At 41.9% G+C, this 14,676-nt stretch overlaps 1 protein-coding gene across 1 annotated transcript in view; it reads right to left on the bottom strand.

Moving 5' to 3' along the window:
• Positions 1 to 5,080: 5,080 nt before the first annotated feature.
• Positions 5,081 to 14,676, bottom strand: part of EXT1 (exostosin glycosyltransferase 1) — a 285,489-nt gene continuing 275,893 nt past the window's right edge. The window contains exons 9-11 of the mRNA XM_060611192.2: positions 11,025 to 11,185; positions 8,556 to 8,727; positions 5,081 to 5,641 (exon numbers count right to left, since the gene is read on the bottom strand). Of these exons, the coding sequence (XP_060467175.1) occupies positions 5,456 to 5,641; positions 8,556 to 8,727; positions 11,025 to 11,185 (519 nt within the window). The 3' untranslated portion in view covers positions 5,081 to 5,455. The remainder of the gene's footprint in view (positions 5,642 to 8,555; positions 8,728 to 11,024; positions 11,186 to 14,676) is intronic.

The raw sequence follows: 14,676 nt of genomic DNA on the forward strand, positions 1-14,676 counted from the left end.
GAGGGATTGACAGGAGGTTCCTAACTGGATAAACCTGACTATGATGGTCCTGACGCGTGGCGCTGCATTCACACCTGGAACCATTTATAAATTCTTTTGAGAAATGCCAGTCTAATAAATACTTCACCATTCAGTAATTCACGAGCTCTACACAGTAGTTGAAACCAAAGGAGGTAATGGTCACAGCTGTCAGGCTCCAGATGCTCTGGACCCGGCCTCGCCACGATGTCCCAGAGCCTGCGTGGAGGAACACTGGGAACTGGGCACATCACCAGCATTCACCCTGGCCAGCTTCCAGCAGCCCCAGCTGCGTCTGGCCTGGAAGACGGCTGCTGGCAGCACCGTGGTGCCCGAGAGGCTGGGCGCTGGGATGCATCCGGGCGGGGAGAGTTGGACCTGCACCCAGCACACGTGGTCCAACCTCCTCTGCCTGCCCCCCACCGCCCCGAATCTCCCCAAAGCTTTGCCTTCCCCAGCACACAGAGTCCTCCTGAGAACCGACACCTTTCTGTCATCAACAGAAAAGATGGAATGAAAACCACTCAGATGAAAAGTCATGTCATTTATTAATAATCTCTCTCTCTCTCTCTTTTTTCTTCTTCTATAAATTGGAAGGAAACAGTCTTTGGTGACACTTGCTATAAAACAATCTATCTTGGATGGCAAAACTCAGACATAAAGTTACACAGGTCAATGAAGTAAATCAAGATCTATGGCTTTGTATTTTCTCGCACACACTCTCTCCAATGCACTTCAGGGCTTCGTTGCATTAATTAATAGTCTATCACAAACGGGGTAAACACTTCCGAGAAGTCCTGTGATGATACTACAGAGATACCGGCAACATTGTTAGAAAACTGTCCCAAATGTACATCGGACACAAAATAAGGTATATTTTTTTCTTTTTTTTCTGCTTTACAGTTTGCCACCTAAATTAGTTCGTTTTTACTGCCTTTCTTCTACCCCTCAACATATCCTACACGTATTTTTCTCTCAAAGTAAACATACAAGGTTCATTACATGGTAACCAGGTCATTTGCATGGCCCCAGTTTTAGTAATAATCACAACCCAAAGGAAAGGGATGTAGTCCTGTAGGAGAAGAACAGAGAACTATTGCAGAAATCAAATGGCCTTTGAAGCCTAAAGGGCAACTTATTACAAAAGTAGAGTGACTGTAAAGCTAACTTGATTTTAAACAAGGGTGGGACCATGCCAATCTGAGGGCTTTCTTGAGGGCGGCTACTTGCCTCTTGTTCCAGAGGATAACACAGACTTCCTCACCTACTTAACTGGGCTGTGGAGGTCAGCAGTTTGGAGAGTTCATCTAGGCTCCCAACATGGAACGTGTTGGAACTTTAATGACAACTACAGATAAGAACCTGCTAAGTAAAAACGATGACAATAAAATCCTTTGGTTTCTGGAAAAGGTAAAAAGAAGAGATGGTTTTCAGGAGTCATCTTCATTATTGAGATTATTTTGTAAATAGCAGCTTTTCCATATCCATCCACAGCATCCAGACAGTCTCACGGAATCGATGGGGGAGGCCGTGTTCTTAAGGAGGCTGGATCCCATTTTTAAAAGTAGACCCGGAGTCGAAGAATCATCTAATGTCTGAATGCTGAAGTTCTGAGACTGAGGGAGACAAGTTCAGCACAGTTTGATATTAATGCTTATTGACTGAAAACGCAAGTCAAAACGACTTTGTCCCCCTCAAGCATGCCTGAGAAAATGAGGCCGGCAGTAAAAGAACTTTCTGGGTTAAATCTGGCCAAGAATGACAAAGCCAGCTGAAAATGGAAACTAGGTAAATGAATTCAGCAACTGATGTCCTGCTGCACTGGCTGCATGTCGATTCTATTAACTATTAGAAGGCAGGGACATTTTTATTTCAGAGTTCATGGCAGTAAGTGGTACTTTTTTTTTTTCTTTTTTTTTTTAACTGGAGCTCTCAGACCGGAGGGAACATAAGACACGTTCAGGTCTGGAAGTTTGCCTCGGCTTTTGCATCCTTAATTCAGCTTGTCCAGCAAGAGCCTTATTCAGATTCTAACCTGGCAGAGTTCTCTGCCTTTTCCCTACTCCTGCCCTCCAAACAGGTTTGATGAAAATTTCATTAGTTGTTAAATCAAGAGCCCACTTAAAAAAAAAAAAAAGAAGGCAGTATATGGGTCTCTTCATATTCATTCATGTCGCCCCCGGTTAAATTAAGTTCAGTAGCCTTTATGAAAGGCCACCGGCACGACAGACCTTCAAGTGACCAGGTATCCAGAACAGCTAAAATAAAGGCTAACATAGCCTACTGGAAATGAAAAACAAAAATCACTCCAAAAGAATAACTGAAGGAAGTCCTTTGAGCAGCAGTGGTAACAAGAAGAAATTAAACCGTGATGCACATGAGATTCCGGGTAGGAGAGATTTCACTTTCTTCTGAAGCATCCTCTGGAGACTGTGCTTTTATGTCCAGGTGGGTCCACCTAGGTATGTGATATTTTGTGCACGGCTACCGGAGTTAGTTCATAGATTTTTCTCTACGCTCTCCGTTTTCGGTTATCTCGTTTTCAACAAAGGTGATCTATTTCAGGTATGTGCAAACTTGATTGTGTATTTGCAAACCATTTCATGTAAATACAGAAGCCAGCTTTGAAAAAATTATTCTAATGTGGAACTGGAAAACGTGTGGAAATCCTAAGTGGCTGAGTCCTCTACAGAATTTCTGCATGTAATTCATTATGGGATTGGCATTGTACTCTGGCCTTGGCTTCTTCCCAATTCATGTTGGCCCACTTAGGGACACCTGGTTATCATTAAACTTGACTGAGAGAGATAACTCTGGACACCCTACAGAGATGCTTATGATTTGTCAACTTGCTGCAGTGAAATACAACTCTTGCCTAAGTGAATTAAAATTACATCTTACTGCTGAGCCTCACTGATTTGCTAAGCATTGTTCAATTCCCAGCTGTATGTTCCGAATGGGAAAAGAACATACTAGCTAGCATCCCAAAGAGATTTGCTCAGACAATGACATGAAATGAAACCATGGAGATTTGAAGTGGCTGAGTGTGTCAGATGTTGTTCTCATTTATAATTACTTTTTTTTTTTTTTTTTTTCCATGGAATACATACTGTTTGTGGAGAATATGCCCTGTGAGCTTTGGGGCAGGTAAATCTGGCAGGGCAGTCCCTCAAATCCATTCATGTGACTGACTGGTACAATCAGGGACACTGCTCTGCAAGCCAAGTGACAACATGAGTTTCAAGTTGGCTTGGGGTCATTGAACAAAACATTGCATGCGTTTTTGCAAAAGAGAAAGACGCAAGAATAATTTGGCAGTCCTCAAAAATTAATTTAAATACAAATTTGCAAAGGCCAGATGAGTAAGGATTAATTGCTAACCGCTGAAGTCACTAAGAGTTGCAGCTTAAATGACAAAGAACCTATTAGACGGGGCATTTCAGAGAAACAAGTGCAGGTACCGTGGACCTAAGAATTAGTTTTCAACAAATACGAAGACAGAATCGCATCCACTTAGGAGAAAACGTCATGCTTGAGAGTGGGCTAAAGCTGGGTCAAACTGGATGAGAGAGAGAGACTTCAACAACTGTTCTGAGTCATGAGGCTGCAAAGGAAGGCCCCCCCTTTCGCTGAACCTCCTTGCCTGCCCACCACTCACAACACAGCGTCTGGATGCGTGGGCCGGCCCTCGTGCTGTCGTGAGGCAGCATGGAGTCACCTCTCTGGGACTCTGCAAACACCCAGTGTCTGTCCTGTTTGTGGGGGCCCTCCGTCCTTGCTTTCTAGCCCACCCCTCTTTCCCTTCCGGACATCTACAAAGCAAGAGGAGTTCAAGTCTCCCGGATTTATGGTTCCCACTGACCTAAGCCAGGCACTTGGAATGATTGGAACATAATTCTGTAATGGGATTTTCTTCTAAGCAACACTAGAAATAAGTTTATGAGCTATATGGGAGTCCAGGGGGAAAGAACTAAAGTGCGCCTTGTTTATTCAGAGTAACAGGGGGACCCAATAATGTTCTCTATTCTCTCTTGCCTCTTCCCAGTGGAAGGAGGCATTTGATACCAGAAATCTCCGGCTTTTAGAAGGGAGTGAATGGATACATATATATTTTCTGTTGCTATTTGCAGTTTCACAATAATCAGAGACTGAAAGCAGCATTTGCAGGAATAGAAGTGTTCTTTTTAACAAGAAGCCCTACACAGCTTCTCCGCACACCGAAACATTAAGGTGTCAGGAAACGGTATTCACATTTGTTTCTGATTATTTTGTTTGCTGGATTCTTGCTCAAAACAAGGTTTGACCAAAGAGTGGTATAAGGATCCCAGTGGTGAGGTGAGGTGTACCCTCAGTTCCTTGTCAGCAATGCTCATGTTCAATGGGGAGAGTGTCTATATGATTACTTGTTTCTCATGAGAAGCTTCTGAAACTCAAGGTTTTCACAAATACAAAGAGCTTGTCTTGTGATTGCTGGTCTGCCATGGACACATCCACTGTTCTTTGCCTCTAAACCAAAGCCTTCCCCCAGCTCTCAGAGGCCCTGTGTCAACGGTTAAAGGTATAATCTAGCCCACATCCCTGAAGAGCCCTGAAGAGTCACTGTTGTGGGTCGCTATTTCCATCTCACTAATATGCTGGTCGATTGTCTGGATGGTTCCTTGTGTGCACTGAACACTCTTAATTGTACAGTCTTTTCCTGCTGCTGACTCCCCCCATCCCCCAATGCCAAAGATGATCAGACCTCTGTGTCTCAAACATAAAGTTTTCTGCTACAACTGTCTACCTGGAGGTCATAATACTTTCTCCCATGCAGCAACATATTAGAGATAGACGTTCAAGTGGATCTGCAAATTCGGAAGTGGAAAACATTTGCACTGGCAAAGTGGAATCATGAACTTGTCTTAAACTTAGGCTCGGTTATTTCTTGACACTGGGTGGAGTGACTTCTTGTGTCTTCCACGAAGTCTGAGCGTCTGTAACTGCTGCGAACCCTGCGTGACCGACGGCAATGATGTTTGTGGGAAGAAGAGTAGCAGCTTTGAAATATTCACAACCAACACAATTTTGATTAAAGAAAGAACTCTGGTTTTTAATAGTTTTGATCATTAAAAAAGTTTAAACCTGCATAGCAATCATTTCAAAAATAATTATTTAATGTTCCATAATTAAACTGTACACAACCTAGTCTTGGGACATAGAAGCCAGTGAGGTGAGTTTGAGCAGTCCTGTGCAGTCCCAGGAGCCAGGAGTCGAGTTTTCATTGGCCTTTTTTTTTTTCTTTTTTCCTTTTTTTTTTTTTTTTTTGTCATTCTGTTCATCTAAGATTATTTGGATACTTGGCACAATCTGGCTCCGCTGCTAGCGGATCTGCACTAGGAAGAGAGAGCAGCCTGACCCCGTCCCTTCTCGCTGCCCCTCCCCCACTTGGCCGGATTCCTCAAAGTCGCTCAATGTCTCGGTATTTCTTCCTCAGAATGGAGACCTGGTCTTTAAAGAGGACAGGGTCGAGCCTCATCTGAGAGTGGATCAGCGGCATGTAGCCAAACCAGCTGGCAAACGTGTTCATGCAGCTCTGTCGCTGGGCAAAGTGGTCGGGGTCAGCCCAGCGGGAAGCCCGAGAAGTCTGGGGAAAGGGAGAGAGACGAGGAAGACAATGAGACAGTGCAAGGTGAGCTGGAAGACCGCAGAAAACCAAGTCAGGTTCCAGGGCAAGTGACAGAGCTTGGGGTCTGGACGGGCCACCAAACGTCCCACGCGCCTGCAGAAGATGATGACAGCACTAGTCCTGGGTTTCAGCCTCGCCAGAAGGTTTTCCCAAGATACGCGACTTTCCTTGATGTTAAAAACAGGCGAACAGACAAAGCTCCATATTGACTAATTCCCTGGTCTGGAATGATTTACCGGTTGAATTCCAACTACTATGGTCAGTAAACATAAACCTTTGTGCTTGCGATCAAATACTATGACTAACAATGTGTTTATGGTTTCAAAGACAGTTTCTAAAACCTTCTGGTTTACTTGGTTGATTCTGGGTAAGTAGGAAAGATGCCTACCATCTCTTTAGCTCTCTGTGTTTCCCCTAAGGTTGGTTAAATATTTTTAGATCATGTGGATAACACTGATTTAAAAGAAAGCCTTAAATGGCTTAAGCACTGAAATTTAAACAAGCATAATATCTCTGAAACCATGTTTTTATGAAACAAAGAAAAAGAGAGCTACCAGATTATGGGGGAAAAACACAAACACATTTATCAATAGGCAACTGTACAATGATGTATATGCACGTGTGTGTGTTTTTATTCTCATGTACTGTTAGAAAATACTTTCCTAGGAAGGTACGTTTTACTGTGAGAATCACTCAGAGTACTTAAAAACCTAAGTGTCAACGTGCTTGAAAGGAACCATTGAGGGTAAACACGAATGTCAAGTTACCTCTGAGCAGCAGAATAACAAACAAAACACTACTGGTAAAGTGTTTCCATGAAGCTCATTTGAGCCTCATAACAACAACCTGGTCAAGTTATCTATCCAGGTAATAACATCCCCCCCTTGCATAGATGAGGAAGCTGGTTTAGGGAAGTTACATTTACTTGTTCAAGGCTAGAAAGGGGCAGATCTCGAGTTCCATCCTCTACCATTTATGGTAGGAGAACTCTACTTGGTAAGTCAGAGAAAGTTTCTAATTAAGCTGACCAGTTGAGTTCATAGCAGAGCAGACTGTCCCAAAGGGCCAGACTCCCTACCCCCAGACATTTGCTCACATATGCAAATGTATGCAAATGGAACTACTGTCAAGAGTTGCTTAGTCTCTCTTACAAATGAAAAAAAAAAAAAAAAGAATCCAGTTGAGTCATTCAAGTATCATTTTTGCCTCTAGATTTCAACATTTATTTTTTGGTCAGCCAACATCTTAGAGAAGATACATTTCCTGTGTAATAAAAACAATCATACCACATGATATCCATTTACTTCACCAGTCATACATTCAACAAACTAATGTGCATGATAGGAAGCAGGGGCACGTATAGTACATATTAACTAGATACATCAAGTTATACCTAAGGCTGAATTTAGATGTGTCCCCAAATATGTGCAAAATCACTTGAAATACTGGTTTGGTAGAACTGGCAAGTCTATGAAAAGAACACAAAACCAATGCCTAAGAAAACATGTGTTATTAGAGTTCCACCCCTAATTAGTGTATAACCTCAGGGAAGTTCACTGAACTCTCTGAGCAAACAATGTTAAAGGAATGTTGTATCCCTAAGTGACATAGATGAAAATGGCTAGGCACACAGTAGCCACTCAATACATCTTGCTTGAATTTGAATACTCTGTCAGCCTTCAAGATGAAAAATTCTTGCAAATCCTCTTGCTTGTTCTTTTAGTAGTTAGACGGAAACAAAATTTTCCACTAGACTCTTTACTCATTAAGGACAGCAGCTCTGTCACAACCAGTATCTAAAACAGTGTCCGATACTCTACACATTCGTAAATACTGAACTATGAAATTTTATATACTTAAAATCCTGCACGTTTTTTGTTCTTACTAAATTCAGTGAATGAAAAATCATCAATTGTGTTAACATGAGCCCTGGCTAAGTGTTCCTTTGCAAGTTGGATTCTCGATTTAACTTGGGTGGATCTAAATGGTCTAAAGGTTTTTGGCTTCTTGTTGGTACTGGGCTCTGTCCAGGACGAATAAAGGCGGATGAACTACAGCATATCTAGATCATCTTGCTATGGAACCTAGAAGTGTAAAATAATGAGCAGTGGAAGGAACAGAGCCTGGGATTCAACTCCCAGTTCTGTCTCTAATAGTAGGTGACTTGTGGCACTATATTTAAAGTCTCTGGATCCTAATTTCCTTAGTTGTAAAAAGAGAAAGTTGAATTATATTTCCTTGCAAGTATCTTAAACTTACTACTACTACTTACTACTAACCTTACATGACTCAACAATATTTTACTTTCATAAAAGTTTTCATACATGTCACCCCAACCCCGTGAAGTAGACTTTTACTATTTCCATTTTAAGAATGAACCAACTGAGTTTCAGAAGGTAGCTGACTTGTGTATAGCCTATAGATGTTAGTTCTAGGTGAAAATCAAGGCTTATGACTCCTGGTCTGTCACTGTGATGCTCACCCAACTCAAGAGCACTTACCAGAAGGCTCTGTTGAAGACAGTATTATTAGCTATTCATTACATAAAGCACCTACAATAAACTTACATAAATTCTTGTAGGTCTTTAACTCTGGATAAGATACATCTTTCTCATGGCACTTTGTAGGTCATGTAAGAGCTTTTATGTTCTTGATAGAAAGATACCCTTGACTTAGGTCTTCCTATTCATCCATGTGCCAACCATATACTTCCTTAAAGCTTTTAGGTGTGTGTGTGTGTGTGTGTGTACGTATGTATGTATAAACACACACATATATTTCTTCATCATGCTTCCTAGAAGAACAGTGAGTCCTTATTACCTTAGGCTGAACCACCAGAGAGCAAAGCAGAGGAGGAGAGTTCTATTCTTACCTGCCCCATCATTGTCTCCTTATACTGCTTCTTCTGGGTGACTTTGATTGGAGGCAATTTTGTCACAGCAGACACCAGGAAATTCATGAGAATGTCCTCACAGTTGGCCAGTTGGTCCACCATGTTCTTCAGGCTGGCTGGCAGGTAATGGGTGTACAGGTAGTGATAATATCTGTAAAAACCAGACAGGTTTCATAGGTGGCCATCATTATATAATGACAAGTGGTCTTCTTTGACAGGAAACCTATACTTACTCTTTGAATCCCTAAACGGATCACAGATGATGACAATAGCTATCACTTATATGGTACTTACTATATGCCACATAATGTTCTAAAATGCTTTACAAGAAAGGCCTCGTGTAACCCTCATAAGGAGCCTATGATACAGGTACCGTCATTACCCATGCTTCACAGATAAGGAAATAACATGCAGATATGCTTGGCCAGTGTGACTTTAATATCAGGGTGGTTGGTTAGAAGGTGAATATTCAGATGGTAAGAGAAGTTATTCACACATTATCTACCTATCCTTAAAAACTGCTGTACAATTTTAATTATTGGCTTAATCAGAACTGTATTCAACTATCCTATGGCTCTGAGTCCAACAATATTCCATTTTTGTGGCCTATAAACCATACATTTTTACACTGTTAGATCAAAACCCTAATTAATCTGGTGGTCAATCGTTATGGAGAACCTAAAATTAAGTTGAATTATTTCTCCCTCTACTATTTTTTCTACTATTAAGAGAGAGATAATAGCATATATTTATAGGAAAAATCATTTGAATGAATCAGATTCATTGAGTGGTAGGGACAGGAAGAAAGGGAACAATGAACTTTCAAGGGGCAGAGTCTTAAGGGGCACCTGGGTGGCTCAGTTGATTAAGCATCCGATTCTTGATTTTGGCTCAGGTCATGATCTCACAGTTTGTGAGTTTGAGCTCTGTGTTGGGCTCTGCGTTGACAGCATGGAGCCTGCTTGGGATTCTCCCTCTCTCTCTCTCTCTCTCTCTCTCTCTGTCCCTCCCTTGCTCGCTCTCTTTCAAAATAAATAAACATTAAGAAAAAGAGGTAAGGTCTTAAGATCAAGATTCAGTCAACCTAAATGCTTCTACCTTGTGCACTTGCAACTCTGTCCCTGAGATGGCAAGACTCTCTATTCTTTACTAAAGAAGACTAGGTTAAGATTAGTGTGTTCACCTTACTAAGGCAGAAGAATGGGGAATTTATTAATGACTGAGTCACTAACATTAGCCACCTACACTCACTAATTTGGTAGTCTTACCCAAGTCCCCTGGCTTTAAAGACCAAATATATTTAAACAACTCCCATATGTGTATCTCTATCCTTGCCCTTTTTCCAACATACCCTTTTGGAGGTCTTAGCATGCACAAGACTGAACTCCTGTATTTTCCCTAATACCTAATTCAGCTATATGAGCTTTTTCCATCTTTTAATGACTCCTATCCGTCCAGTTCCTTAGGTCAAAAAAACTTCGTCATCAGACTGGAGCATCTTCAAAATATGCCCATAATCTGATCCCTATTTACTACCTCCAGTGCTCCCTTACAGGTCCCAGGCTCTATCATCTCTTGCCTAGATGTCAATCACCTCCTAATAGGTCACCCTGCTTCTACCCTGTCCCCTGTATCATCTGTTCTCATCATAGCACCCAGAGTGGATGCCTAAAAAAGATGTCTCTACCCTGTTCAAACCCTGGCACTGGCTCCCATGCCTCTCTCCCCTGCTTTCCACTCACTCCACTCTTGGCACATTCGTCTTCCTGATATTCTGGCTCAGGGCACTCGCTTAGTTCAGCTGTTCCCTACACCAGAGCACTCTTCCTACAAATATCCTCTTGGATGATTTCTTCTCAAGGCTCTGCTCCGATCTCACCTGTTCAATCAGGATCACCGGCCACCTTCGAACCTCCCCTCTACCTTCAGCACTCATGATCCTTGACCTGTTTGACTTTGCCTTTTTGCTATATAACTCACCCCCTTAACCTATTGTAAAATTATTATGAATATTGTGTCCTCCCCTTGTTAAAAGAGAAAGCCTACTTAGGCAGGAATTTCTTTTCCTTTTTTTTTTTTTTTTTTAATTTTACTCAAAGGTAAACCCCAAGCACTCAGAATGGTGCCTGGGAATGCACAATTAAGTATTTACTTTTGTAGTTGTTATTCAAAATGTTCAGTTACTCAATGTACATGAGTATGTCCTCCAACTTCAGACAAATTGAAGATGTTACTCTACCATTATTTCTGGAAATGCAGTAAGCAAGGGGTTTTCCTGGTTTCAAAGACACATGCTGGCCACATTGACAAAACTTGTACAGTGATGCAAACTAATTTTTATTAATACTGTTAACAAGATCTGGCCCAAGTTCCGATTGATGCAACAGCCAGAAGCTAATCTACAGGAGTTACGTAAAAATCTCTATGAGAGATGTCTAAATTCCTCACTTGTGGTAAATAGCAGCTCCTGTCAAAACCATGGAGTAGTCGTTTGTCCACTTGGACGTGTACCCCCACCGTTCCTTAGAGTTATCCCAGAAATGGCTGCGCGCGGGGTACCCCACAATCCTCTCGGGGAAGCTCTGCCACACTGTGAAGGCAAAATCCACCTGCAGGCAGAACACAAGCCAAACAAGCAATCAACAGCGTCAACAAATGTCAACAAAACATTACCTTCCCCCTGCTAATTCATAATGCGAAATCCCAGGACTGTTGCCCAACATTAATTCCATGTATTCATCAGCAAATTAAACTGACTGCTTGACATTTTGCCCCATAATTATGCACATTTTAATGTTTTCTGTTGAAGAAACTTCAGATGAGTGTAGAAATGAAAGAAGAAAAGAAATTGCCAATAGGTCCTTCAGAATCCAATTTGTTCAAGAAAAAACACAAGTCAAAAAAGCAGTTGCTTTCTCCCCTCCTTCCTCTAGGGTGCACGTGACCACTGATTCACACGAGGCACAAATGTGTCTGTTTTATAAACGGGAGATTTCCTGTATACATCCAGAGTATGAATATAGAGCACACAACATGACTAGCATACGGCAAAGCCAAAGTGACTAGAATCAAAGCATCCTCTTAAGAGCAAGAGAAAAGATGCTTAAAAACCACACAAGTTCTACCAGAAATTCAGAGCAGATATCATAAAGAAATGTAAGTCTGACCTCTCAGCTTTGAAGATGCTCAGTAAAAAGGAAATCTAGAAGAAGCAGCCACAATGAAAAATCACTAAGGGTAAGTGGGGAAAAGCTCCAAGTGAAGCCACATGGTGATTTTATTATTATTATTTTTTGCCACATGATTATTTTAAAGGAAACGCAGGTAAATGACTTTTCAGTGCTTATACTAACCCAAAGCAGGTACTTCTCTAAACATGCTGGAAACTGACATTTATAATTAGCAAATAATCTGTTTTTAAATGTGTGAGCTAATTTCTGACTTGCTATGATTGTTTGATGAATGAAAAATAAATAAAAAATAAAAACAGTAACAGCAAGCGATCAGCTAATGCTCATAATCATGTAATGCTTTGGTGCGAGGTACTTACACATTTTAACTCATTTAACCCACATAATAACCCTGTGAAGTGGGTAATTTTATAGTCTCCAATTTACAGAGAGGGAAGCTAAGGTATATGGAAGTTCACGTAATTCTCCTGAGCTAGTAAGAGGCAGAGCCAAGATTTCAATCCAGCCATCTGGTTTCAGACTTGGTATGTACTGTTACCATTAGCCTCCTTTTTACCTCTGTTGCTACGGTACTGAGAGCAATTTAACTCTTATACAGGTGCCACATTCACCCCATGACCTGTCTCTAATCTCTTCTCAATAAGCCACGCAAATGGAAATTCCATTTATTCTACAAATTTTTCCAGTTGCTACGCTGGGATGGTGGCTGGGAACTGAGTGATGGCGGCAAGGCCAGTTCCTACCCCCCAGAGGTTGAAAAGCGTAGCCAATAACTACTCACAACAGCCAGCAGCGAAAACGACCCAGTTCTATCAACTGATGAATACATAAACCAACCATGGTATCTCCATCCAATGGAATATTATTCAGCTATAAAAAAGAATGAAGTACTTAGAACATGGCTGAGCCTTGAAAACAGTATGCTGAGTGAAAGAAGCCACACACAAAAGGCTACATATGGTATGACATGCCCAGAATAAGGGAATCCATAGAGACAAAACCAGATCGGCGGTTCCAAAAGCTACGGAGTGACTGATTAACGGATATGGAGCCTTTTTTGGGGTGATGAAGATGTTTCTGAATGACACAGAACTGATGACTGTCCAGCACTGTGAATGTAGTAAATGCCACTCAATTATTCACTTTACAATGGTTAATTTTATGGTTATGTTGTGAATTTTACGTCATATAAAGAGCACAGAAAAATAAGCCTAGATCAGTATTTCCCAAGCATTCACCACATGCGTAACATCATCTCTTTTCTGCCACAGTCCCACACCACACAATCACGTATTTAATATTTTTCTTTAAATTGCCTATGTTTGTTTTTTTCCTTTTCTTACTTAGCCTCATCCTATGTAAACATGTCAGTGAAATCCTAGGTTTCACTGCTGGCTATATTGTTTTCTAGCAAACAGTAAATACAATTGTTGAAATGAAATATGCTTGCCATGAGCCACGCAAAACTACTGTGCACAAACTATCCTCTAGGAAACACTGGCCTGAATCATCTGTGAGGGTCCTTCTATCTCTGAATTCACTGGGGGCCAGAAGTCACTATTTTTGTGAACAGCCATAAATTCAAAATTTTCTGAATATCTAGTTTCCCTAACTCAAGATAAGAAAGGCTTTAAGAACGTAGTTTGTTCCCACAAATGCAAACATGGGGGGGGGGGGGGGCGGGGAAAGCAGCCAGGCGTTGGAAAATACATTAAGAAAGCTTGTTGGGGGCAGGGTATCTCGGAGCCAGCAGCAGGGGAGTGGACCGTATCTGCCAGAAGATTGAAATCGGTTGTGATAACCTGCACACCGTCACTGGCGCTCGATACTAATGGCGCCAACTGATGGGCCCGTATATTATGCAGCCCGGCGTCAAAGAATCAGCCTGGCTGTCAGCGCTCTTTGGGGTTTTCCATTATTCTTTGAAAAGGAAACACACGCACTGGCAACTGCTATAGAACCCGATGGGGTTTTTTTCATCACATGAATTTCTTACTATCTCAAAGCCGTTTCAAGTCATTTCAAAGGAACTGGAAAGTAAATTCAGATAAAACTACGATTCTTGTGATAGTTCTGCTTTCACGAAGATCATTAACACATCAAAGGAGGCAAAGGTCAGCTTAGGGCCTTTTCTCTTAAAAACCAACATCTGTTTCCTTTTGAGAATTTGCAGCAACCCAGATAAATGTAAATAACTGTAAACCAACTATATCTAATACCCTTTGCAGAATGCTGTTTAAAAATCTATCCTTGATACTACAGAGAGGCATTTAAACAACCGGAGAATCCTCAGAGAAGGAATAAAATGAACCGACATCCATTCACTTAAAAAGCGAGAAAAGAGAAGTCCTTGTCCTTGGCCGTTTTAGGTCACACAAGCACTTCGTGGTCAGCAGGCAAAAGTAAACCAGACTCCTGGCCAACGATGCTGACATCGTTCCCCAACCCCCCCCAACGCTGACTTCTCATTACTTCACACAGGACCCGTGTCCCTCCCAGCACGCCCTGGGCGTCTGGAATTGCCAGTCTTTGAAAAGACGTTCACCAGCCCATGGAAACGTCAAAGAAGCTGCAAGATACCTGCCCGTGGGACAGATAAAAACACCTGTAGAGTGGGACTAAGTGCCTTCTGCCCAGGGGAAGATGTAACGCGCATCAGTATTTGAGGCCATGGGATAATGATTTAAATAGACGCCGCAGATGTCTTGACCACACATTCTACCAGGCCAGCGTGCTGCTTTTCCCCGCGTCTGCTCTCCGACGTCCCCTCCCTGCTCTTCTGGCCATGCTCTGTGGCTGGGCAGGATGGAACCCTACGGATGGCACAACCTGGTCTCCCTTGCAGGCTGCTGGCTGACTGAGTTGGGTCAATGGCAGTCACCAGGGGGAACATGGAGGTGGGACAGAGA

Source organism: Panthera onca, chromosome F2, assembly GCF_046562875.1.
Source record: "Panthera onca isolate mPanOnc1 chromosome F2, mPanOnc1 haplotype 2, whole genome shotgun sequence".
Lineage (NCBI taxonomy): Eukaryota > Metazoa > Chordata > Mammalia > Carnivora > Felidae > Panthera > Panthera onca.